The 27,458-nt window shown below is 46.6% G+C and overlaps 1 protein-coding gene across 1 annotated transcript in view; it reads right to left on the reverse strand.

Moving 5' to 3' along the window:
- The window catches only part of CRY2 (cryptochrome circadian regulator 2), a 499,904-nt gene that overhangs the window by 203,890 nt on the left and 268,556 nt on the right, over positions 1 to 27,458 (reverse strand). Inside the window, exon 7 of the mRNA XM_085646709.1 lies at positions 24,576 to 24,887. Within this exon, the coding sequence (XP_085502835.1) occupies positions 24,576 to 24,887 (312 nt within the window). The remainder of the gene's footprint in view (positions 1 to 24,575; positions 24,888 to 27,458) is intronic.

The following is a 27,458-nucleotide window of genomic DNA, read 5'->3' on the forward strand; positions in this document are numbered from 1 at the left end:
AGAATCAGAGGATAGCGGAACAGGCGGAGAAGGCATCGGAATAATATATTCGTCCCAGGAATCCGGAACGTGAGCATTGTCAGGTAATTCACCCTCCCCAACCTCATTTTCAGAGGAGGAAGTGTCATGCTGCACCTGCTCAGAAGGACCCGAAGGATGAGCCAGCGTAAAAGGAGCATCAGGCTCAGGTATAGGATCATTAACCACCGCTGGTGTGGGTGGATTTTCAGAGACAGCCTGTTTAGGGGGGAACCTTTGACGGTAATCGGCAAGCATAGCTTGAAGATCTTGTATCAGCGTTGGAGGAAGGTGACTCATTTCCCTCTGGCATGACTCCCTTCTGTGGAACTGATGTCTATGATGTGGAACCATAAGTTGCTCCTGATAATATTGTTCCTGATAGTCATCGTCATCCTGACATTTGATGTTAAGCTCAGAAGGATGATGAGCTATGCCGTAAGGTCCCTCATCATCCTCGTCCTCATAATCATCATCCTCTACGTAAGTTTCTAAGAGGTGTGAAGGCAGAAGCAGATAAATCTTACAATAATCCTGCGCAATGGGCCTTTGGAAAGTCTTGAGTTGGGAAAGACCAGTCGAAATGGGCGTCGACTGTGAAGGTACAGTAATCACCAACAACTCGTTGATTTGAATTGGTATCTCCGTCGTCGACGGGCTCTTCGCCGACAGGCTCTTCGTCAACGGTGCCACTGTTGACGGGCTCGTTGTCGACGGAACAGTCGTCGACGGAATAGTCGGCGGCGGTGTCATCGTCGACGGGACAGACGTCGACGATAAAGTAGACTTCGTCGATGGTAACGCCTTCGTCGACGATGGAGGCTTCGTCGACGCTGCCGTCGATGATGGATCCGACGTTTCAGTGTGGTCATCGACGGGAACTTCATAGATGATTTTTTCGTCGACGATTCTTGAAGAACGGACTTAGTCTTAGTTGTGATTAAGATTCTGGTAGACAGAATAGGTGAGGTGATGGCCGTCGTCGAGACAGTTGCTGTCAATAATGGGGCAGAAGAAGTCACACAAATCGACTTAGATGAGGGAGTCAAAGAGACAGATTTGATATGTCCTTTACTCACGGTTTTTGAAGAAGATATTTTCTTAGACTCCTTGACCGATGTAGAGGGTGGAGACAGCGTTGACACAGAGGAAAGCTTAGGTGACCTCTGGGAAGGGTCAGTGACATCATGGAAAGATTTGTGGTGCTTTCCTCCCTCACTAGAAGAGCTGTCATGCGATCTAGCTCTCGTGCTAGAAGTAGAGGCTCGATCTTCCCCCTCAGCCGAAGAGGATTTGAGCCATAAAAGTAGTCTTTCCTCTCTATCCCTAAAAGTCTTGGTAGGGAAAGTGCGGCAGATCTTGCAGTCTTTTGCCTCATGCTTCGGATAAAGGCAATAAATGCAATCCTTATGTTGGTCATCAACATGGACCCTTTTCTTATCACAGGTTCTGCAGGGTTTGAATAAAGCTTTCCTCTCAGACATTCTGAAGAGCTGAAGAGTAGAAACTGAGTGGCACTCAGGGAGACTCCCTTCCACATGACGTGCAGTGAAAATCTGAGGAGAACTGCCTCTGCTGAGAGTGTTCTAGAGGGAGCTGGTAGCTGATTGGTTGGTCCTTTTTATTATAAGGAGGTAGATAGGCTACTAATATTTAGGCCTTAGGCTTTTTCTTTTTAACCTACTATTTATTTATGGCACTACTTTTGTATTTTGCTGTGGGACTCCCGCCTCGGCGACGGGGAATGATTCAGGCATGTGAATCTATAAAAGATGCCCCAATACTGGATAACTGCAGTTACAGGTAAGTAACTTATTTGTTATCCAGTATTGGGGTATCTTTCATAGATTTACATGCTTGAATCGGAATAGCAAGCAGTAATGTAAAACAAGTAAGCACCCTTAGTGGATGGTGGGTAGTGCCAATAATATTTCTAAACATATTCACAAAAAGAGTGAAAACTGCCTGTCCGACGGCTGCATCAGCACTCTTTATCGGCTTCAGGCAGAAGTGCTGCGTGAACGTATGCGTCGTTTTCCACGTTGCAGCTTTGCAGATTATTTCCAGTGGCACTCCAGCGAACATGCAGCTTGACAAAGGTTTTCCTGCCTTAGCGTGGCAAAACTGTACTGTGACTGCTATCCATCTTGCAATGGTAGCTTTAGAAACCACATTGACCTGATGACCTTGTCCATAGGCTACGAACAATTGATCTGTCTTGCGGATAGACTCAGTCTTTTGTACGTAGAATTTAAGACACCTCTTGATGTCTAGAGTGTGTAGAGTTCGTTCCGCAGGTGTAGATGGATCCGGGAAGAAAGTCTTGAGAATGACAGGTTCGTTTAAGTGGAACTTCGATGGAACCTTAGGGATGAATTTGGGATTCGTCCTGAGGATAACCATTTCATCTGTGAAATGAAGGAAAGGATGTTTTATGGTGAAAGCTAGTATTTTGCCAACCCTTCTAGTTGATATTAGGGCGAGCAAGACAGCTACTTTCCATGTCAGGTACTTGAAGTCAGCCCTATGAATGGGCTCAAAGGGTTGCTACATCAATTGTGATAGAACTACATTTAAGCACCACTCAGGGGGGTGGAGCTTGAACTGGCGGATAAGTACAAAACAGTTCATAAATTGCTGTACAACTCTTGTAGAGCAGAGAGAAAGACGTTTTGGGGAGCGCCTATATCTAGAGATATCTACGAGATGAACCTTAATTGAGAAGTATACCAGTCCAGATTTTGCCAAGACAGTAACTGCGGTAGGATGTGCTCTGGAGCAGAGAGATATGGATGCACCTTGCTTTGCAGACACCAAAGGCAGAACCGCTTCCATTTCAGTTTGCACGTCTTGTTTGTGCTATCCGCACTAGATCTGGCGATAATGTCTTTGCACTCTTGTGCAATAGTGAAATCCTTAAATTCAAATAATCCAGGAGCCACGCATGCAAACAAGGAGATGCTGGCTCCGGATGACACATCTGACCATGGTTCCTGGCCAAAAGAGTTGGTATTGGCAGCGGACGGCTGGGCTTCCGAGAGGGGGAGAAGCTCTATGTACCAGTGCTGTCTGGGCCACCTAGGGGCTGTAGGAGAGTAGGGTCTGCTTTCTATGTTCACCCCCACTTTTTGCTTTTGCTTTACTGGTTTTCGACTTGGATGTGGCTGTGGGCCTGCTAATCAGACCCACAGCCCTGCTGTTCTCTCTCTAAATTGATACTATGTACTTTAGGTGCATAACCCATTTGGATAGGATCACCTTATTGGCCCCTGTACAGTGTACCCTAGGTACCCAGGGCATAGGTGTACCCTAGGCCTACCAGGGGCTGCAGCATGTATTATGCCACCCCTGGCCTGGCCTTCCATTTTGACACAACTGGCTGATCACTCAGCTAGGGCAAGGTCGTGTAATCACCCCTTGCTTAGGTGTAGTATTCCTATACCTAACTTACATATAGACACATGTGTACCTATCAGTCACTCCTATGGCAGGCCTTAACAATCCTGGAGGCAGAGTGCTTGGTAACATGTGAGATGGTGCTCTAGCATGAGCTGAGCCGGTCTGCAGCTTTCGGAACCATGTCCTTATAGCTGTTCTATGATATAGCCTACCATATACTCTTAAAGTGCCTTATAATCTTAAACGGTTATGGTAACTATGGTTTGGCTTTATCGAAACATGTCGTGTAAGGTGTCTAACACTGTGGAATAATACCCCCATACCATTTCTGGACATGAGGATATTATTCCCCCCTTCTAGAGGGAAAGACATGTTAAAATCATACTTCAATGTTAGTCTCTGACCAAAGCCTCAGCATCACAAAATGGATGCTGCTGCCACGACACAAGTCTGACCTCCTGCTGCTGGGAGTGATCCCAGCCAGGGAGGCCTGGACAATAGGTTTCCTGCTTGGGGAGGTGCTAGCACCTCCCCAGACAGCCTTTAGTGTATTGGGGCAGGGTGGGCTGAAAGGAATGAGACATGCCTGGGGCACACAAGGTGTTCCTTGCATAGTCCAGTTCAAACCGGCGCTGGGGCACTCCAGCCCCAGCTCTGGCGCGAAACTGGACTAAGGGAAGTGGGTGTAACCACCCCCTCCCAGGTCCCACCCATAAGGCGTGACCTAGCAGGTATCCCAGCCCCCCAGATTAGTATAAGAGTGGGAGTTGGGCCTCAAGACATTAGATTATCCTGAACCTGCAACTTGAACAGAAACTCTGGACCTTCGACATTCGACGAAAGAAGAAGACTGAAGAATCTCCCTTGTGGCCAAGGAGTGGCTACCCTGTGCAAACAGGCACCATCAAGAGACTACCCCTTTGCTTTGCTAAAGTTCTACGAGGGACCGACTGCAGAGCCCGACCAGAGCCTTGACTTCCAGACTTCTCCGACCCTGATCCACATCCACAGCAGAGCTGAGATCCGTGGAGGCGACGAGAGACGTGGGACCGGCTACCTGGGAAAAGTGGCTAGTATCTTCAAGCGCAGCTTCTGAGGCACCCTCGAAGTTGTGCACCGGGGATTGAGAAGCCCCAACCCCAAGCACCATCTGCACCGAAGACCAGCCCCCCACACTCCACGAGTCCTGCGTGGGGCCCTTCTGCATTTTCCTGCTTGCCGCGTCTGTCCGGTTGCTTGCCCGCTGGCTAGTGGCCTTTGAGACGACGCACCCTGAAATCTTCAGCGCTGGTTTGGCTCCTCCAGACTGGCTCCCGCTTCTCTGCAAAGAAGAAGCACCCCAGACCTTCCTGGTCTGCACCAGAAGCAAGTCCTCCGTTCTGCGTGGGTTCCGCTTGCCAAGGCTTGGTGAGTCCTAGTCCAACTTCGACGCCGCCGACAGCAAGAGCCTTCGTGGGACAGCTCGCCTCCTGGTCCTGGTCGTCCTCGACGTTCCCTGGTCCTCGTGGCTGCAGCGACAAGCTTCACCTTCACCTGCAATCTTCACGACATCGCCTGGTTCCTTCCTGGTTCCACGTGGTCACTGGCTAGTGACCTTGACTCTGTCCCTTCTGCTTGCAGGTCTCTTCTCTTCTTGATCCCAGCCTTGGGATCCACCGGACACTCTTCACTGACTGCCTGTCAGCATCTTTCTTCAGGCATCCATAGGAGTCGACGACGAAACCCGACGCAACTTCACCCCTATGCACCCGCAGCCTGTGGGCTAGGTAACTTGGGTACTCCGGTGCTCATCAGGATAGTGACTATCCTAGTGTCTAGTTTTCCAGTCTCGACTTCCTAGCTACTCCGGAAGTGTCCTAAATCTATCTATTTCTAAACTGTACTATTGCTAGTGACTTTTACACATTACGCGTGAGTGTTTCCACTCTGCACCTGAATCCCGTGGGCCTCCCACTTCCTAACCTTTGGTAGTATAGTGTAGCCCCAGCGATTCCCTAGGCCTAGGCCTATCCTATTTCCGTGACAGTGGTCCTTATACCACTTCTTTAGTATATGGTTTGCGTGGCCCCTAGGGCCTAACTGTATTACTTACCTGTGTGACTTAATGTATGCTTAAATAAGACTGTGTTGTACTTACCTCTAATCTCATAAAGAGTGCTGAGGGTTTGACTAGAATAAATACACTTTATTTTATATATATATCTGTTGTGGTGTCCTTTCATTTGGTATTCAAGGGATTATATATGGTATCACAGCTGGCTTCACATGCCATTCAGAGTTTAGCCTAAGACTGCTCTTGTCCATGCTACCACTAGGATAGCTGGTCTATAAGGTTGACTTTACAACCAATCACCATAAGGGTATTTGGACTGATATAAGGTGCACACTAGAACTAGTGACATCATACATCAGGCCAACTTCTCACATTGGTGAGCAGCGGTTGGGATCTGAGCTTGCTGTTGTAATACCATTGTAATCTTGAGATACTAAATTGAAAGATCACACAGATATTGTCTAGGTACATATAACATAGATTATAATACTTAAGTCCTACTGGACTTAGTAGTTGTAGGTTGAAGGGAGTAACACACCCTGACTACAACTACCAGAGAGGTTTAGTAGAAACAACTAGTGTAGGTAGGTGCACACACCACACCCTCACTAGATCATGTCTCTGGGAGGAGATCAAGTAGATGCTCTCTCAGGAGGGTCAGGTCTGCAGAAGACCCCCTCTAGATATGATACCCTAACATTCCAGGAGATGAGACAATTGTGTACCTCCAGAGGAATAAAACAGGGTGCAAACCCTACCGTCCTTCAGTTAAGACAACTCCTAGAGGAGTATGATGCTCTTAAAGGGCCAACTTCTCACAGGGGCTATCAGAAGAAGGCGGCAGTGCCACATTTTCATTTTCGCGAGGACCTTGGGTATCAGTGGAATGCGAGGAAAGGAGTTAGCATATATACCTGACCAACGCATTGAAAGAGCATTCCCCCGAGAGTTTGGGAGAGGGAATCTGCTTGCGTAGAATTGGCATTCGGAATTGGTGTGGGTCGCAAACAGGTCCAGCGCTGGTTTCCCCCAATGTGAAAAAATCCTGTCCAGTTGGTCTTGTTTGTGTTCCCACTCGTGGAAGTTGTCTTTGGTCCTCCTGAGGGTGTCTGCCAGAGTATTCCTAAGCCCTGGAACATGTTCCGCTGTTAGGGATATCCTGTGAAATATGAGCTAGCTCCAGAGCTGCTGGACGTCCTGAGAGAGAGTAAGAGATTTGGTTACTCCTTGTTTGTTGACTTAAATATGCTTGTGGTGTTGTCCATGTGGACCAAAACCGATTAACCTTTTATCCGAGGGAGGAAAGCATGCAGGGCAAAAAAAATAGCCTTCAACTCCAGCCTGTTGATATGCATCTGATGCTGGGACGAGGACCATTTTCCCTGAATCTGAATGTCTTGAGGATGACCTCCCCAACCTTCCATTGAAGCATCGGTGGTGACTATGAATTTTGAGATCAAAGGCAGAAAGGAGAGGCCCTGAGAGACGTGTGACTTCAAAGTCCACCATTCAAATGCCTCTCTCATCCGTGGAGTGATATTTTTCACATCGTTGAAGGATCCCCTAGTTTGAATCCATTGACATTGGAGTTCCTCTTGCAAAGGCCTCATGTGAAGACGAGCTAGTGGCACTAGCTCGATTGCTGAGGAAAGCATGCCCATTAGAGATGTGTATGTCCTCACAGAACTGCACTTTCTTTTTGATAGTCTTTTTTGTAACCGTTCCTGCCTTTCTTGCGAAAGGAAAGCTTTGTTCTGAATGGCGTCCAAGTCGGCCCCTAGGAACGTCATTGTCTGACTTGGAAAAAAGAAGGATTTTCGTTGGTTTATAGAAAGGCCTAATTTGCCGAAAAGATCTATGCAATCTCTTGTAGCAGCAGCCGCTAGACAAGCTGATGGAGCTTTCAGGAGCCAATCGTCCAAATTTGCAAATACTTGGTGTGAGAAGTTGGCCTGATATATGATGTCACTAGTTCTAGTGTACACCTTGTATCAGTCCAAACAACCCTTATGGTGATTGGTTGTAAAGTCAACCTTATAGACCCGCTATCCTAGTGGTAGCATGGACAAGAGCAGTCTTAGGCTAAACTCTGTATGGCATGTGAAGCCAGCTGTTATAACATTTGCAATCCCGTGAATACCAAATGAAAGGACACCACAACAGATATATATAAAAAATAGAATGTATTTATTCTAGTCAAAATACCCTCAGCACTCTTTATGAGATTCGAGGTAAGTACAACACAGTCTTATTTAAGCATACATAAGTCACACAGGTAAGTAATACAAGAACCACTGTCACGAACACAGGTTAGGCCTAGGCCTAGGGAATCGCTTGGGCTACACTATACTACCAATTGTTAGGAAGTGGGAGGCCCACGGGATTCAGGTGCAGAGAGGAAACACTCACACGTAATGCGTTAAAGTCGATAGAAATAGTAGTGTTTAGAATTAAAGAGTTTTAGGACACTTCGGAAGGAGCTAGGAGTTAGAGACTTGGAAACTAGACCCTAGGATAGTCAATACCCTTGTGAGCACCGGAGTACTCAAGTTACCTAGCCCACGGGCTGCGGGTGCATAGGTGTGAACTTGCGTCGGGTTTCGTCGTCGACTCCTATGGATGCCTGAAGGAAAGATGCTGACAGGCAGTCAGTGAAGAGTGTCCGGTGGATTCCAAGGCTGGACTCAAGAAGAAGGATACCTGCAAGTAGAGGGGACAGAGTCTAGGTCACCAGCCAGGAGCCAGGAAGGAACCAGGGGATGTCGTGAAGATGTAGGTGAAGAGGTGAAGCTTGTCGCAGCAGCCACGGGTACCAGGAGGCGTCGAGGACGACCAGAACCAGGAGCCGAGCTGCCCCATGAAGGCTCTTGCTGTTGGCGGCGTCGATGTCGATTTTGGACTCAACAAGCCTTGGCAAGCGCAACCCATGCAGGATGAAGGATTCGCTTCTGTTGCAGACCAGGAAGGCCTGAGGTGCTTCTCTTTCACAGGGAAGCAAGGGCCAGTCTGGAGGAGCCAAACCAGCGGTGAAAAGTTGAGGGTTCGTAGTCGCAAAGGTTACTAGCCAACGGGCAAGCAACCAGACAGACGCGTCGAGCAGGAAAATGCAGAAGGGCCCCACGCAGAACTCGTGGAGTGTGGAGGGCTGATCTTCGGTGCAGATGGTGCTCGGGGTTGGGGCTTCTCAATCCCCAGAGCACAACTTCGAGGATGCCTCCGAAGCTGCGCTGGAAGCTAGTAGCCAATTTTCCCAGGTAGCCGGTCCCACGTCTCTCATCGCCTCCACGGATCTCAGCTTTGCTGTGGATGTGGATCAGGGTCGGAGAAGTCTGGAAGTCAAGGCGCTGGTCGGGCTCTGCAGTCGGTTCCTCGTAGAACTTAGGCAAAGCAAACGGCAGGTCGCTTGATGGTGCCTGTTTGCACAGGGTGGCCACTCCTTGGCCACAAGGGAGATTCTTCAGTCTTCTTCCGTAGTCGAATGTCGAAGGTCCAGAGTTTCTGTTCAAGTTGCAGGTTTTCAGGATAATCTAAAGTCCTAAGGACCCAGCTCCCACTCTTATACTAATCTGGGGGGCTGGTTTACCTGCTAGGTCCCTCCTATGGGTGGGACCAGGGAGGGGGGTGGTTACACCCCCTTCCCTTTGTCCAGTTTCACGCCAGGTCTGGGGCTGGAGTGCCCCAGCACCGGTTTGAACCGGACTATGCATGGTACACCTTGTGTGCCCCAGGCAGTGTCTCGTTTCATTCATCCCTCCCTGCCCCAATACACTGAGTCCTGTCTAGGGTGGTGCTAGCACCTCCCAAGGCAGTAAACCTATTGTCCAAGCCTCCCTCACTGGAAGAAGTCCCAGCAGCAGGAGGTCAGACTTGTGTCTGTGGCAGCAGCATCCATTTTGTGATGCTGGGGCTCTGGTTAACTTTAACCGGGTAGTAGGATTTTAACATGTCTTCTCCCTCTAGAAGGGGGGAATACTATCCTCACCACCAGAAATGGTGTGGGGGTAGTATTCCACAGTGTTGGACACCTTACACGACATGTTTCGATAAAGCCAAACCATAGTTACCATAACCGCGAGGATTATAAGGCACTTTAAGAGTATATGGTAGGCAATATTATAGAACAGCTATAAGGACATGGTTCCGAAAGCTGCAGACAGGCTCAGCTCATGCTAGAGCACCATCTCACATGTTACCAAGCACTCTGCCTTCAGGATTGTTAAGGCCTGCCATAGGAGTGACTGATAGGTTACCCATGTGTCTATATATAAGGTAGGCATAGGAATACTATGCCTAAGCAAGGGGTGATTACACGACCTTGCCCCAGCTGAGTGATCAGCCAGTTGTGTCATAATGGAAGGCCAGCCAGGGGTGGCATAATACATGCTGCAGCCCCTGGTAGGCCAAGGGTACACCTAGGCCCTGAGTACCTAAGGTACACTGTACAGGGACCTATAAGGTGACCCTTACCAATTGGGTTATGTACCTAAAGTACATAGTATGAATTTAGAGAGAGAACAGCTGGGCTGTGGGTCTGATTAGCAGGCCCACAGCCACATCTAAGTCGAAAACCAGTGAAGCAAAAGCAAAAAGTGGGGGTGAACATAGAAAGCAGACCCTACTCTCCTACACTTGGTGACCCAGGTTCTGCAAGACAACTGCCACTGGGGCCAGAAACTTAGTGAAAATCCGCAGAGCAGATTTGAGGCCGAAAGGTAGGACTTGGAACGGACAGTGGGTACCAGCCATTGTGAATCGGAGGAGCTTTCTGTGTTTGGGGTGTATAGGAACATGGAAATAAGCATCCTCTAAATCTGGTGAGGTCATGTAGTTCCCGTTGTTGAGGTGCTGAAGGATGTCCGAGAGTGTAACTAGCCGTCTGAGGACTAAAATAGGTCTCCACTCTCCTGATTTCTTGCGCATCAGGAAGAAGCGGCAGAAAAGGTCTTTTCTTCTTTGTGCCACTGGGAACCCTCTCTATTGCCCCTTTCAGTAGCATACTTTTAGCTTCCTGGTTGAGTAAGTGGTTGAGTAAGTGAAGACAAGGGGGGTGCAATCCCCTGGGTGGAGTGTTTTGTGGGTGCTGGATGAATTCTAGAGTGTGACCATAAGATATCAATATCCATATGTAGGGTGTAATATTGCGCCATTGAAGGATATGACTGGAAACGTTTGCACTAGTTGGGGGGAGAGTAGTAGCTGGTACCGTGATGTGAGCACTGCTTGCGACCTGAGTTGCTTGCTTGTGATGGGTAAGTTACTTACCTGTAATTCTAGTTCTCTTCCAGGGGTATCCTCATCAAAGTCATAAGCACTGAATATTCCCGCCCATGTGCGGGGACCCCGGAAATAATAAAATTATATATGTAAAAAACATACATATATACAGCTCTGTATATGTATAAACATATATCATTTTTTCCAAGCAAATGCAGCTCCCATAAAAGGCTAGGCAATGTAAATATACACATCCAATAACACACATATATCTATATATATGTATAAAGGTATAACAATACACCCAAATCTCTTTTTTTTTTTTTTTTAATGAGGTAAACACTCATGAGAAAGCAAAAAATAAAGAGAACAAACTGTGGAAAAACACAGATGTATAACACATTGCCAGCCTGCAGGCTGCATTGCAATACAATACCATAGAGACTAAAAAGCCCTGTACAGGTAAAAACTGGCACCGTGCCTTTAAGGCAGCCCTGACTTCCATATCCCATCATGCCTCAGGGGTGACAGTTAGGTCAGTTGTTCTTTGCGGGACCGTAGTCCTAAACACAAAGATATACCTTTTCCATAATGAATAATACACCTCTTCTCATTTGCCTGGGGAGGTGGGTGGGTTGCTTATGACTTTGATGAGGATACCCCTGGAAGAGAACTAGAATTACAGGTAAGTAACTTACCCTTCTCTTCCAGGGGATCCTCATCAATAGTCATAAGCACTGAATAGAGTAGCAAGCTCCCCTTCCACCAGCAGGCAAATGAAACTAAGGTTGTATCACCCATGGAGAAAAAGAATCATGAAAATGATTATGTTTGGAACAGATTCCTCAAGGAGGCTTGTCCTACTTGAGTGTCTGCCCTGGTGTCCGAATCCAGACAATAATGCCTGGTAAAAGTGTGGACAGATCTCCAAGTGGCTGCCTTGCAGATCTCGGAGAGTGGGACATTATTGAGAAAAGCCGCGGTAGCCGCTTTTCCTCTTGTCGAATGCGCTTTAGGGCGCGCCCCCAATGGTTTCTGAGCCAGTTGGTAGGCCAAAGTAATACTAGAAACAATCCACCTAGCAATGGAACGTTTGGATGCAGCAAAGCCCATACGGACAATCCCATAGTTCACAAACAATTGGTCAGATTTCCTGATATTCTTAGTCCTATCTAGGTAGAATTTTAGGACCCTTCTGACATCCAGAGAATGCAACGCCCTCTCTGCCGGAGAGGAGGGGTTGGGAAAAAAGGTTGGTAAGGAGATGGCTTGGTTTACATGAAACTCCGATACCACCTTGGGTAGGAACGAAGGGTGAGTTCTCATCACCACCCTATTTAGATGAAAAACAGTGTAGGGTTCTTTAGAACAGAGGGCCTGTATCTCACTGACCCTCCGTGCTGAAGTGATGGCTATTAAAAATGCTGTCTTCCATGTGAGGTGCTGTAGGGTAGCCTTATGAATAGGCTCAAAAGGTGAACCCATGAGCTTCGACAGAACCAAGTTTAGCTCCCAGGAAGGAGAGGGAGGTCTAACAGGGGGATAGACTTTCTTGAGTCCTTGCAAGAAATCCTTCACTACCTGCACTTTAAAAAATGACTGCTGTGAAGGCGAACGCCTGTATGCTGTTATGGCTGCTAGGTGAACCTTTATGGAAGAAAATTTCAACCCTGCCCTTGCTAAATGTAGAAGATAGGGCAAAATTACATCCTCCTGGCATTTAGTGGGATCATAATGATGCTGAGCACACCATATATAAAATCTTTTCCACTTACAGAAGTAGGAGTGTCTTGTCGAAGGCCTCCTGGCTTCCTTCAGTATGGACATACACTCTTGAGGGAGGTTCAGATGGCCATACTGGAGGACTTCAGGAGCCATGCTGTTAAGCTCAGCGAGGGAAGGCTGGGATGGTAAATCTTCCCCTGCATCTTGGATAACAAGTCCGGCCTGCACGGCAGCCGCTTGTGGGGGCGGATCGACATGTGTAGGAGATCCGTGTACCACCACTGCCTCGGCCAGTCCGGTGCTATGAGTATCATCTTGGCAGATGAATTCTGTAGCTTGGTCACCACCTTGGGAATTAGTGGGAGAGGCGGAAAAGCGTACACAAATGTCATTGACCAATTGATCAAAAGGGCATTCCCTAGGGATCCTGGTCGATGGTATCTTGAGGCGAAGCCTCGGCATTTTGTGTTTTGCTCGTCCGCGAAGAGGTCCACTTGCGGGCGCCCCCATTCCCCGAAGATGTCTTCTAACACTTCGTCGTTGATTACCCAGTCCTCTGGCTCTTGAAAATGCCGACTGAGCAAGTCTGCTTGCACGTTGAGTTCTCCTGGTAGGTGCACCGCTTTCAATGAGATGTTCCTTGCTAGGATCCAGTGCCACAGGGACTGAGCTTCCAGCGAGAGCGTTCTGGATCGAGTACCCCCCTGCTTGTTCAGGTAGTACATTGTGGTGGTATTGTCCGTCTGTACTAGAATGGTACTCGTCGTTATCGCAGGTAGGAACGCTTTGAGGGCTAGGTGGACCGCCCTGAGCTCCAGCATGTTGATGTGGTACAACTGTTCGCTGCTGGACCACCGTCCTTGAGTTTGCAGAGTCCCAAAATGCGCACCCCATCCCTGAAGGGATGCGTCGGTGATTAAGGTCTGAGTTGGGGGCTCTTGATGGAAAAGAATCCCCACTTGCAGATTCCTTGGCTTCAGCCACCACTTGATTGACTGTTTGGCTGCAGAGGAGAGGCAAACCTTTTCTTCCCACAGAGAGTTCCTTTGATCCCATTTGTCCTCGAGATCTTGCTGGAGAGGACGCATCCTTAGCCTGGCATTGGGCACTAGGAAGATGCAGGATGCCATGGCCCCTAGCAGAGATGAGATTTGCCTTGCCGACGACAGATTGCTGGTCATAATCTGTCTGCCTTTTAGCATAATGGATGACTGTCTTTCCTCCGAAGGAAACACTTTTCCTACTACGGAGTCTATAGTTGCACCCAGGTAGTGTATTCTCTGCGTTGGTGAAAAATTGGACTTTTTGACATTCACTCTGAGACCCAACCTGCGACATAAGTTCAGGCATAGCGACAGCTGTGTCCGCACATTCTGTGGCGATGAGCCCTTTATTAGCCAGTCGTCTAGGTAGGGATAGACGAAGACTCCTGCGCGCCTCAGAGCAGCCGCTACTACTGCCACGCATTTTGTGAATACTCGAGGAGCTGACTTCAGGCCAAATGGGAGGACTTTGAACTGATAGTGAGCGTTGCCTACCACAAACCTGAGAAATTTTCGATGATTCCTTAGGATGGGAATATGGAAATATGCATCCTGAAGGTCCAGTGAACACATCCAATCGCCCATCCGGAGAAGAGGATATATTTGGTGGAGCGCCAGCATGCGAAATTTTTCCTTTCTTATGTGCTTGTTCAGTATCCGTAGGTCTAAAATGGGTCTGAACTCCGCCTTCACACTCCTCTTTTGGATGAGAAAATATCTGGAGTAAACTCCCTTTCCTCTCTGGTTTATGGGCACTTTCTCTATTGCAGATTTGAGTAGTAGCGTCGCTACCTCCTCTCTGAGCTGCTTTAGATGCTGGGATGACTTGACAGGAGGAATCGATGGGGGGTGACTTTTGAAACGAAGCGAGTACCCATGACGCAGTATATTGAGTACCCACTTGTCCTTTGTGATTGTCTGCCACTCTGGAAGATGATGCGCAACACTTCCTCCCACCGGAGCGGTGGACAGCATCGGAGGAAGCGGTTTCTCATTGCTTCCCCGGTGCTTTGTTTCCAGCATTAGACTGCCTGTTGTTACCTCGTCCCCTGGATGGCTTGCGGGACTGGTATTGCTGTTTCTTTTGACCTTGCTGGTCCTGGTTCTTTTGCCAATGAGGGGTTTGAACCCTCTGTTGGTAATTGCGCCTGTCATTTCCCTTGCGGCGTCGAAACTCTTTCCTCTTTTCAAGCCCGACTGCTTTCATGGTCTCCAGCTCTGCTTTCATACGGGCCATTTCCTCGTCTGCATGGGACCCAAAAAGAGAACTACCGGAGAAAGGCAGATTTAAAATTCTTGCCTGCGCTTCCGGTTTCAGGGCCGTCAATCTAAGCCAGGATGATCTTCTGGCTGTGACTCCATGTGCATATTCATGCGCTGCCAGTGTTGCCCCATCCGCCGCTGCACTTATGATCTGGTTAGAGACTAGACTCCCCTCATGCAAAATCTCTTCAAAGTCCCGTCTGTCCTCTGATGGAACTTTTTCAACGAACCTCTGAAGAGAGTCCCATAGTGACCTATCATAGCGCCCCAGAAGAGCCGAGGCACTTGCCACCTTCAAGCTTGAGGATGCTGAGCCGCAAACTTTCCTCCCCCAGGAGTCTTGCGTTTTACTGTCCTTATCTGGTGGCACCGTTGAAGAGCCAGCTACTGCATGCGTCTTTCTGGCAGCGGCGGTGATGACAGAGTCCGGTGGAGGATCTGTTTTAAGGAATAGCGGATCCTCCGGAGCTGGACGGTACTTTTTTAGAATTCTCGCCGGCGCCGTTTTGGTGGTTGCTGGCGTGAGAAAGATATCCATTACCGGTTGTAGCAAACCGGGGACTAATGGCAACAACGGGCGTGTCACTGTGCGCTCATGAAGAGTTTCAAAAATTATGGATGTGGTGGTCTCCTGAACCGGCATAGGGATACTTAATTTTGTAGCTCCTCTACACAACACTTCTTGAAATGTAGAAATGTCATCTACCGGAGATACCCGAGAGGGTGGCGTCTCCGAGAGTGTCGGTGAATAATCCCTTTTGGATGATCTGGAAGAAGGGGAGGTAGAAGGGGTCCTACGGCGCCTTCTCTCTGATCTGGTCGACTCTCTTCTGAGGGAGGCAGACCTGGATCGCCTTCTTGGTGCTCGAGAGTGACTTCGGGATTCTCTTTCTCGAGATCTTGGTCTGATCGGTGTCGCTGGGAATACCACGCCCCTTATTCTTGTTAGCGATGCCTTTATTGTGTCTGTCATAGCAGGGTCCTGAGGCATCTCCCTTACGGGACTTTGAGGCACAGCATTGTCCTCCTCCTGCGAACTTTCTCTTGCAGGAACTGGAGATTGATGTACAAGCTCTGGTGATGCTGACCTTGAACCTGAGCCCTCTGATCCTGAAGGCGAGATAGAAATGATACGCGGTGACTCCGGAGCTGTATATATCAGTCTATGAGGAGATTTTCGCCTTGAGACTGGTCGAATTGTGAGGCGAATATGTGAAACCTCCTGCGTACCCTCAACAGAGGGCTGCCTCGACGGTGATAAGCCTATCACCGGAGATCTTTGACTCGAATCTTCGAGGCTCCGAGCTTCCTGTCTCGACGTCGAGATTACCTTCGACGGAGGCTTCATGTACCTCACCAAAGCTTTGGAGACCTGTGAGGACGGAGGCACCTGCCTCAACGTCGACTCCGACGGAGGCCTCTGCCTCGACGTCGACTCCGACGGAGGCCTCTGCCTCGACGTCGACTCCGACGGAGGCTCCTGCCTCGACGTCGACTCCGACGGAGGCTCCTGCCTCGACGTCGGCCCTGACGGAGGCGTCTGCCTCGACGTCACTCCTGACGGAGACTTCTGTCTCGACGTCGAAAGCTCCGACGACGTCGAAAGCCTCCTCGCCGTCGAACGATGTTTCCTCGACGGCGATCTTGATCTTGACGGCGATCTTGGTCTCGACGTCGACTGTGGAGATCGTCTACGTTCTTCTCGCGACGTCGAATGATGTCTCGCCGACCTCGACGTCGAACGATGTCTTTCTTTCGACGACGAACGATATCTCTGTGCAGACGTCGATCGATCTTCTCTCGACGTCGACAGATGCTTCTTCGACGTTGAACTATGGCGCCGAGTCCTCGACGCCGAGCTTTTAGACGCCGTCGACGTCGAACGCATCCTCTTCGACGCTGAATATAAAGTCGACGTCGATTTTCTCTTTGCAGCATGACTTCCCCTTGACTCCTCACCTCTCAGCGACGATCCCGCCGCTGGAGTCTTCGACGCCGAGCCCGACGTCGATGGAGAGCAAACAGGGACCAACTGCTTCGACGTCGACCGTTCTGCTAGGCCATACAGCCTAATCCTCTCCCTCTCCTTTAAAGTCCTTTTGGAAAGGTCTTCACAATGACGACATGTTGCTGGAGAGTGAGAGTCCGGCAGACAGATGATACACACCTCATGTGTGTCTGACGCAGCCTTCTTTTTTCCACAAGATGGGCATGGAACAAATAAAGAAGGCATTTTTCTGACAAAATGGTTGAAAAATCAGTCAGAAAAACACAGGATACTGACTTCCTCACAGAAATTGTAAGAAGAAGTCCAAAAAAAAATCTTAAAGTTGTTATAATTTTTGACTAAAGAGTCAAAAAAGAAGAGAGCTGAATTCCAGGGTCCTGACTGAAGGAGCCGGAAAGAACAACTGACCTAACTGTCACCCCTGAGGCATGATGGGATATGGAAGTCAGGGCTGCCTTAAAGGCACGGTGCCAGTTTTTACCTGTACAGGGCTTTTTAGTCTCTATGGTATTGTATTGCAATGCAGCCTGCAGGCTGGCAATGTGTTATACATCTGTGTTTTTCCACAGTTTGTTCTCTTTATTTTTTGCTTTCTCATGAGTGTTTACCTCATTAAAAAAAAAAAAAAAAGAGATTTGGGTGTATTGTTATACCTTTATACATATATATAGATATATGTGTGTTATTGGATGTGTATATTTACATTGCCTAGCCTTTTATGGGAGCTGCATTTGCTTGGAAAAAATGATATATGTTTATACATATACAGAGCTGTATATATGTATGTTTTTTACATATATAATTTTATTATTTCCGGGGTCCCCGCACATGGGCGGGAATATTCAGTGCTTATGACTTTGATGAGGATCCCCTGGAAGAGAAGCTGGTTTCCTGCATGAGCCTTGTCTTGAGAAACCAGCTGTTATTGGCTGTCGATAGGATTGCTGCTGGTAACCCTGATGATATTGCGGATGAAAGGACTGATAGTTTTGGGTGCGCTGGAAAGTACCTCTATAGCCTGAAACTCCACGTCCTTGTGCACCCTGAAAGGGCACTTTATGATACTGTAGGGTACCTAATGCTTTGGACGTGTCTAAATCCGTTTTGATGGCTAGTAGAGCTTCGTCTCTATGCTTTCCAAATAGACTTTCTCCATCGTACGCCATGTCCAGTATCTTTGATTGCACTTCTGGATGGTATGACGTTGCCCTAAGTCATTCTTGACATCTTAAAACAGCTGCATCAGCTAGTTGTCAAAAGCCTCTTGTGACTATGTCCATGGCACAGTTTATAAGTTCAGCCGCTGTGCACTTTCCCTCAGCCAGGACCTTATGAAATCCCTGTTTATTTTCCTCCGGTATAAACTCCAGCATGACTCCGATATCGGACTACATTTGTCGATTGTAGCGGCCCAGAATGGCTAGTGAATTAGCAGCCCTGACAGAGATTGCTGACATCTACGAGATTCTCTTCCCAAAAGAATCCAAACATCGTCCGTCTTTGTCCGGTAGAGACATGATGGGGTGGAAGGATTTTTTGATCTTCTCTAAGTCGCTTGGGAAATCACAGAGTCCGGTTTGGGATGACCCGTAAGGCTTGCGGGGGAATCCTTGGGCGTCCTGTATTTTTTATCTAATCTTGACAGTACCAGCACTACAGTAGCCAGTGATTTAATTACTTTAAGTGCTTCCTACCAGATATGGTCTATAATGGGTATAAACCTTACCGATTTCCTTGATTTTTCTTTAAAGTCATAAAGGAAACAATCTGATTGCTTGACTATTGTGGGCAGATGAAATCTGGATGCAGCCCTGTCCATCAGATTATAAAAACCTCCAATGTCCGCTAAAGGTGAGTCAAAAGGACGGCATGGAGGAGGGATGGTATAGATACAATATAGTTATCCTATTTACCAGTGGGTAGAGGAGGATCATGAATTCCTCCCTCTTCAGTCTCTTCTTCAGAAGAGGATGGATCTTCTCTAAGAGGAACAGAGATGATGGGACGTGGCGCCATCCTAGGAGTAGCAGGAGGAGGCAGTATTGGTGTAAGCGGTGCTTCAGATGGTGCTGATGGAGGCGGCGGTAGTAATGTGTTCTCCTAGAGGCGGAAATCTTTTTCTGTAGTCCGTGAGCATGGCCTGTAAGGCTTGCATTAAAGAATTAGGTAATTGAGCAGGTTCTTGTCTTGGTAGATCGACATAATATCTACATTGCTGATACTGTATAGGAGGAACTGGAAAGTGTTGGTAGTATTGCTCCTCGTCATAATAGTCCTCATCCTCCTCCTGAAGTTCAGAAGGACTATGAGCAGTCCCAAAGGGACCATCATCATCCGTTTCCTATGTGTCTAGAAAGTGACTTGGGAGTAAAGGCGGAATCTTGCCTGGCGATTGGAATCCAGGCCGCAGTGATGTTCTGGACAATCTGGATGGTGTGGACTGCATTTGCAGTGACTTCGTCGACGGGAGCAGCGTCGATGGGCCCGTCGACGATAGACCATCGGCGACCCTGATTTTCTTGTCGACGGCAAAATGGTCGTCGACGGTGTGCTCGTCGACGGTGGAGCCTTCGTCGACGTTGGATCCGTCGTGGGCGGTGGAGCCGTTGTCGATGGTGATGGTGTCGTCGTTGTACCGGCGTGAACGATGGCAACCTCGCCGCTGACGTCTACGGCGATGGGTAGTGTCGAAGGTATCGGGGCGTTGATGCTCGCCATCAATGTCATAGGTACTGGCGACGGTACTGTCGACGGTCTCGACGACGAGAGAGTAGTCATCGGCGTTGCTGAAGAAGAAAAAAGTTACTTGCCTACAACTACGGTTATCCAGTATTGGTATCTTTCATTGATTCACATTCCTGAATCATTCCCTTTTGTCGAGAAGGGAGTCCCACAGTAAAATATTCAAGCAGTGCCTTAAAACCTTCATAGGCTATAATGGCCCAAGGCCAACTAAACTGTAGCCTATCTATGTCCTTTTAAAAAAAGACCAAATTTTGGCATCCAGCCAAACAGCTGTTAGCACACTCTAGAACACTCCCAGCAGAGGCCAGTTCTCCGCAGATTTTGTACGCACAAGTGGGAAGTAAGGATCCCAAATTCAATGAGAACTGACTCCACGGGGAGGGTGGGTTGCATGTGAATCTATGAAAGATACCAATACTGGATAACCGTAGTCACAGGTAAGTAACTTATTTTCTTAACCAGTAATGGGGTATCTTTCACAGATTCACATGCCTGAATTAGAATAGCAAGCAGTACCATAAAACTGCACAGTCGTTAGTGGCGGTGGGAGACATGTAACTTTAAATTCCCAATTCTATACACATTTACTAGAAACATTTCTATTAATCATTTAGAATCTTGCATAAAATGTGTGCACTAAACGTTCCAGCAGAATAAAATGCTAAAACCACCACTGTTGACGTAAATCTTTAAAGATACACAAGCATTCAAATATATTAAAATTAGTCAAATACAGTTATATATTAATTTCTCTATACATTTCCAGACATACGTAATACCTTTATTAGCATCTCAAACAAAGAGGCTGACCTTAATTGAAGAGATGACGCAGTACCATTTGGCCAACCGCTGCATCCTCTTGTTGCATAGATTGCAGACAGTAATGCTTTGTAAAAGTGTCGACATTATTCCATGTCGCAGCATGGCATATCTTGTCTAATGTCACTCCGGCAAACAAAGCTGCCGATGCAGAAACTGTTCTGTAGAGTGTGCTTTAGTTTCCTGCTGTCAGAGGCTTGTTAGCCTTTTTGTGACAGAACTGAATCGCGGATGAGACCCATCTGGCGACCATAGCCTTCGTTACAGCGTTCCTTGTTTTTCTTCCGTAAGCGACCAGGAGCTAATCTGTTTTCCTGAACTCCTTCATCTTGTGTAGGTAGAATTTCAAGCATCTCTTGATATCCAACGTTTGTAATGTCCGTTCTGCTGGGCTAGATGGGTTTGGAAAGAAAGATTGTGATATCACAGGCTTGTTGAGGTGAAACTGTGTGGGTACCTTTGGAATAAACGTCGGGTTATTCTGTAAAGTTACGTAGTTTTGAGTGAAATGTAGAAAAGGTTCCTTGGTTGTAAAGGCTTGTATTTTGCTCACCCTCCTTGTAGAAATAAGAGCTAGTAAGAGGGATACCTTCCATGTGAGGAATTTAAGCTCCACCTTGTGAATTGGTTCAAATGGTTGTCTCATCAACTGCGCTAGTACCACATTGAGCTTCCATTCTGGAGGAGGCGCCAGCACGGGGAAAATGCGTGGAAAAGACCTCTCATGAACGGCTTCATAAGACTCGATGCACAGAGAGAAGGAGCTTCAGGAGATTTCCTATAATGGAAAATTGCAGCCAGGTGAACCTTCACTGAAGAGAAAGTGAGACCTGATTTAGCCAGAGAGAGGAGGTAAGGCAAAATCTGCTCAACAGGAGCTTACAGTTTGTGAACGTTATTTCTTTCGCACCAGAAATAGAATCGTCTCCATGTCAAATGATATGTTTTTATTTCTTTCAGTACGGGATTTAGCATGATTTCTCTACACTCTTGCGGTATATTTAGGTCCCTAAATTCTAGGAATCCAGGTGCCATGCGTGCAAATGAAGAGAGTGTGGGTCCGGATGATTCACTTGGCCCTTGTTCATCGATAACATCGTTGAGGAGCCATGCCTGCAAAGGAAGAGAGTGTGGGTCCGGATGATTCACTTGGCCCTTGTTCCTCGACAACATCGTTGAGCATGGCTGTAGGTGAATACGCTTCCACTCCGACAGCAGGAGCAGTTCTGGGAACCAGTATTGCCTGGGCCAACATGGAGCTATCAGGATCAGACGACAGCCTTCCGATTTCATCTTGGTTGGTACCCTGGAAATTAACGGAATGGGGGGAAAAGCGTAGACATATAACATTAAAAGGGCATTCCCTCTTGACCCTGGTAAAGGGAATCTGCTGGCACAGTACTGGCATTTGATGTTCTCCTCCGTTGCAAAGAGGTCCAACGCTGGTTTCCCCCATTTTCCAAATACCTTATCCAGCTGGAATTGTTTCAGCTCCCACTCATGACAACTGGGCAGAGACCTGCTTAATGTGTCTGCTAGTTGTATTGTCACTAAGAACCAACACAGAGCAGCCTGCTATTCTTATTAGGAAAGCTTGGAGAGATAAGAATATGACTTTAAGCTCAAAGCTGTTGATGTGCTGCTTTCTCTGCACCGAAGACCATTTGCCATGAATTTGCAAATCCAGTAGATTACCTCCCCAGCCCTTCATGGAGGCTTCGGTGGTTAGAATGAAATCTGGTGTGCTCTGTAGGAAAGTTAGGCCCTGAACGGGATTTGCTGCCTGAAATCACCACTGCAAGTGCTTTCACCATCCGTGCTATGATTCAAATTACATCTTTGAAGGATCCCAAAGCTTGTTGCCACTGTTTCTGCAGTTCCTCCTGAAGAGGCCTCAACTTCAGTCTGGCTATAGGTACCAGATATATCGCTGAAGAGCACATCCCCAGGAGCGATTTGTACATTCGCACAGAAACTGATCCTTTTTTTGATATGGTCTTTGCAAGCATTTGCAGGCGTATCTGTCTTTCCGGGGACAAGAAGGCTTTGCATTGAATGGTGTCTATGGACGCTCCCAGGAAAGATGTTACTTGAGTTGGATGCAAAACTGATTTTTCCCTGTTAAACAAGGTATTGAACAAATGGAGGCAAGCTTTTGTTGTCCGATCGGCCTCCTGCGCTGTTGCTGCTTTAAGCATCCAATCATTGAGATACGGAAATACTTGAAACCCCTGAGACCGCAGGGTCACCGCTACTGGTGCCAGGCACTTGGTGAAGATCCGTTGTGCTGATATGATATATAGTGGGTACCAGCCACCGTGAATCTTAGGAACTTCCGGGGTTTCGGACGGATTGGGATATGGAAATATGCGTCTTCCATGTTGAGCAAAGTCATGAAATCCCCTTTGTTTGAGCAACCCAGGATATCGGAGAGGGTTACCATCGAGAACGTCTGCTTTTCAGAAACTTGCTGAGATTCCTTAGGTCCAGAATCGGTCTACATTCTCCTGATTTCTTTTGTTATTAGGAAAACACAAGAATAAAAACCTTTTCTTTTCTGAGCGAATGGTACTTTTTCTATAGATTCTTTAAGACGCATAGCCAAGACTATCTTTCGTAATAAGTGAAGACGAGGGGAGGGGGGCCTTGGGTGGAGTGGTTGGCGGCCGCTGAAGGAGCTCTAGAGTGTGACCATCGGTGACTAGGTCCAACATCCAGCGGTCTGATGTTATTTCGTGCCACTGTTTAACATGACTGGAAATTTTCGCACCCACGGGCAGGGAGGGAAGATGGGCTGGTACCCTGACGTGCTCAGTGTTTTCTGCCTGTGTCACAGCCTTGTTGGGGTGCAAGCTTGCGGCCTCCCTGGCGAGAGAAACCAGCCGTAGATAATTTACGATAAGATGGAGGGTTATAAGATTGCCAATATTGAGATTGATATGGCTGAAATTGTTGAGCCCTCTGGTTTCCTCCTTTGTGAGTGGCGATCCGGCAGATTTCACACTGTTTTGCCTCATGATGGGGATAGAGGCAATAGATGAAATCCTTGTGGGCATCATAAATATGAACCCTTTTCTCCCCACAGGATTTACAAGGGCGAAGTAGTCATTTCCTATCAGACATTGACCAGTAAGAAAAATGAGTCTTATTTGAGAGAAATATTGAAGAACTGAGCAGAGCTCAGGGAGACTCCCTTCACACATGACGTGCGGTGAAAATCTAAGGGATTCAGCCTCTCTTGGGAAGGTTCTAGAGGGTGCTGGTTACTGATTGGTTGTATTTAAGTTTGGTCCTTTTTTAGAAAAGGAGGTAGATAGGCTATTATAGTCATGGTTGCCTCCATGATAGCCTATGAAAGTTCTTTAATTACTGCTTTATTTATATTACTGTTGGACTCCCACTTCGACGACGGGGAAAGATTCAAGAATGTGAATCTATGAAAGATACCCCAATACTGGATAACAGGCACACCTGTGCCTGTCCGGGAGTATTAACTGTTTCCCGGGTCTACAGCAGGGCACAGTGGGGGCTGCATAAAGGTGCTTACCCGCAACGCCGGCCCCCACAGTCTCTCGGAGAGGTCCGTGTCTCCAGGCACTGAATGATCAGTTCCAGAGATTTCAAACCTGGTAATTCTGGGCCCTGAAACACTGGTAACCTCGACCTGAGTTATTTCACCCTGAATTGTCATTCCAGGAAAAATAACACAACTCGTAACAAGGCCTAAAACTTTAGGGAAAAGTCTTGCCACATAAGCATCATTAAGCATACTCCTTAACCATACCTGGTCCACTCAGCTACTTAAAAATCTGGTATTGGATCTCAGAACCACACGCTCTCACACCTTGATTTTAGGAAGGAGCTAATATTTTCATCCTGTTAATCCCTCTCAACACTTTCTTACGAGACTCTGTTTTAAATAGAAATTAGCTCACTGTTCATCAGTGTTGAGATGCCTCTGGAATTGAATGTGTACTCTGAAAGAAGTAAACACAATCAAGTGCAGTTATAAAAACCTTAAGAAAAAAGCTAAACACAATGGTGTTTGTATCCTAAAATAACGAAACAATGGGATGTGTGAACATATCAAGTAGAGGTGATTTTGCTTAGGGTTGAAGACCTGCAGTATGATCTTTGTCAAGGACATACAGAAGATAGAAGCATAGAAAAAGCGGGCCTTCACATCTTCCAGATTCTACTGATACAAACCATAAACAAAGACATTTTCAGGAGGTTGCTGTGGATAAATGCCAGGAGAGTCAATGAAGTAAATAAGAGGAAGACTCACTCGAACACCATTCTCCCAACTGTTCCAAAGGTCCCCTCTGGTCAGAAAGCAGGCCACAGCGTGCCTGGCAAGGTGGTGGATCCAACCTTCTTGTCGTAGTTGAGTCATGATGGCATCAATCCAAGGAAACCCAGTTTTCCCTTCTGCCCACTTAGCTAAGGCCTCTGGATTCCTGTCCCAGGGAATCTGGATACAGATTGGGTTTCCTTCCATACGATCAAATTTTGGGTTGTTTGTGGCAGCTGTGTAGAAAAATTCTCGCCAAAGTAGCTGGCCATATAGCGAAAGTGGTGGCATGCTGTTCCTTTTCACCTAAAGAAGGATAGACCATAATGAATGAATCAAAGATGGTAATATTTTAAGTCGAAATAGCATAATTTATCAAATATTCACTCCATGTCTACATCAAGATCATTTTTTAATAAACTGAGAGCCTAATTGATCTATCACCTCCAAGACGCTTGTGATGAAGAAGATACACAAGCACATTCGGAGGCACTCTCTCACAGCATGTAAGACATAGTACTGGTACAGAGATCAGAAGCACCAACTTCCAAAAAAGTAAAATACCCAGAGCATGGACAGTAGCAGGTACAAGTGTGTATACACCCATACACACACACACACACACACACACAACACAACAGACACACGCGCTCGCACACACACACACAACACACACATGCGCTCGCACACACACACACCCAATAGAATAATGCAAGTCAAATATGTCCACGTACACAGCCACATTAAAGTGCTGGCACAGGCCACATTAGTGACAGTATGTCACACATATAGACAAGTGTGCCATCAGTATTTGGAGTTAATATATTTTCTGAAAACAAAACAGATTCTCTGTTCTGTATACTGCAGAATCTTGCAATGTATTCAACGAACAGAAATCTCTTTTCAAAATTTACTAAAGAATGCCTAAATGGCTTTAATTTTTCTTTAAGAAAACATTTAGCAGACAATTTTGACAAAAGTGAACACTTAAAACTTAAATGTTTTGTCATTGTAAACAACTATTTAATGCAAGCATTGGCATCGCCAATAGGTGCAGAGTTCGCTACCAAAATTATAGCTTTGTCAATGCTTGTTTTGTTTTATAATGGGTTTTGTAAAACGTCATTGTTGCGGGAGCTTCCCTTGCCAAAACAAAGAAATATTGGTTAAAAGAGAAAGGTTTTTTTTTTTCTTCAAAAAGCAGTTATTGCCACAATAGACCTCTGCACTTAAGGGAAATATTTTGTATGCAGACGTGCTGCTTGTGAAAGGTCACAATGCCATCACTTACAGTAAAGTAGACAGCGGATGATTTGGGCTGACCAATTGCTCCATACAAGTGGAAGGAAGAAACATGTGAATGACACAACTGAACAATTAATGCAGAGAGCTGGCTGAAAGCTCATATAGGTAAGGTTATTATATGTAGCGTTTTAGTAAAATCAAAAGATCATGGCTAAAATTAGATCCAAAAAAGCATTAGCAAAGCAAATAGGTCTCGGATATGAGAGGTCTATTGATTTTGTCAATTTTCTTTAGTTATGTTATATAGTGTCGTATGGCTTGATATGATGTGTACGGAAGGAATCTTGCATGACCACTAAAGAGACATTAGATTGATCTGGCTAAGCCTTAAAAGAAGAGCAGTGACTTCAGGACATGGTGTTACAGCAGGGTTGCCCCCTCAGAAACTGGGGAACCATGGTTGAATCTGGCATCAGTTCAACATCCTGTAGACATCTCTGTGTCTAATAAACAAGTCTGACCTTGTGTGATTGAACCAGTGCTCACAGAGAGCACTCCAATGCCTTTGGGCAGGGTTTCGCAATATATATTTTTAACCTCTGGCCTAAACAAGAATATCTACAAGAGGCCTACAGACAACTTAACGAAATCAAGTGTTACAAAAGACCCAACATTAAATAATATAAATCCATCAGAGAGGCACTGAAGCATGATTTGATTAAATGGAAACGTAAGGGTCTGATTTCAAAAGATCAATTTCTATTTTTACACAATGAGTTCCCGGTGTTGCCAGTCATTTACTGTATCCCAAAAATCCACAAAGGAGTTTCCCCAGTTCCGTGTGGACCAATTACATCGGCAAAGAAAGGCCTTTTTGAAAATATCTTAACTATGTGGACTTTTATCTTCAAGAACATGTTAAAAGACTGCCTTCATACATTAAGGACACTGGGGACTTTATAACTAAATTGAATGATGTCCTCTGGTCTGGTGATTACATCCTTATAACCCTCGACATAACCTCCCTGTACACCAGTATTGACCACGAAGATGGTTTAGTGGCAGTACAACACTATCTGAGAAAAAGACCACATGTATTGCCATAATATAATGCTTTTAGAGTTGATAAGATGGTGTTTGAATAACAATTTATTTTTATTTGGTAAGGAGGTATTCTAACAGGTGAGGGGTGTAGCTATGGGAGCCTGTTTCTCCCCCAGCAATGCGTGTTTACATGTAGGCTGGTGGGAGGAACAGGTTCTCAGTGTGACTCATTTAAAGACGTATAAATCGCATGTGACCAGGTGGATGAGATACATTGATAATGTAATTTGCACACGCTGCTAATTAGGGTTATGAGGCAGTAATGATAAGCTCAGATAACTCCGATGTGCTTATTATGTGTTTTGGATTCCATGACAGAATCATGGCTAAATTGTTTCTGAAATGTGGTACTAAAACATGCGTGTGTATCATTGACATTGGGAAAATAGCTTCAACTCCTAGTAAAAATGTTTGTCGAGCTATGATAGGTCTCCATATGTTTACCAGATGTGACCCAGTAAGCGCATCTGTGGGAAAAGGAAAAGTACGTGCATTCAAAATCCTGTCTGCCAACAGATATACACAGGA

This window comes from Triturus cristatus, chromosome 3_1, assembly GCF_964204655.1.
Source record: "Triturus cristatus chromosome 3_1, aTriCri1.1, whole genome shotgun sequence".
Classification (NCBI taxonomy): domain Eukaryota; kingdom Metazoa; phylum Chordata; class Amphibia; order Caudata; family Salamandridae; genus Triturus; species Triturus cristatus.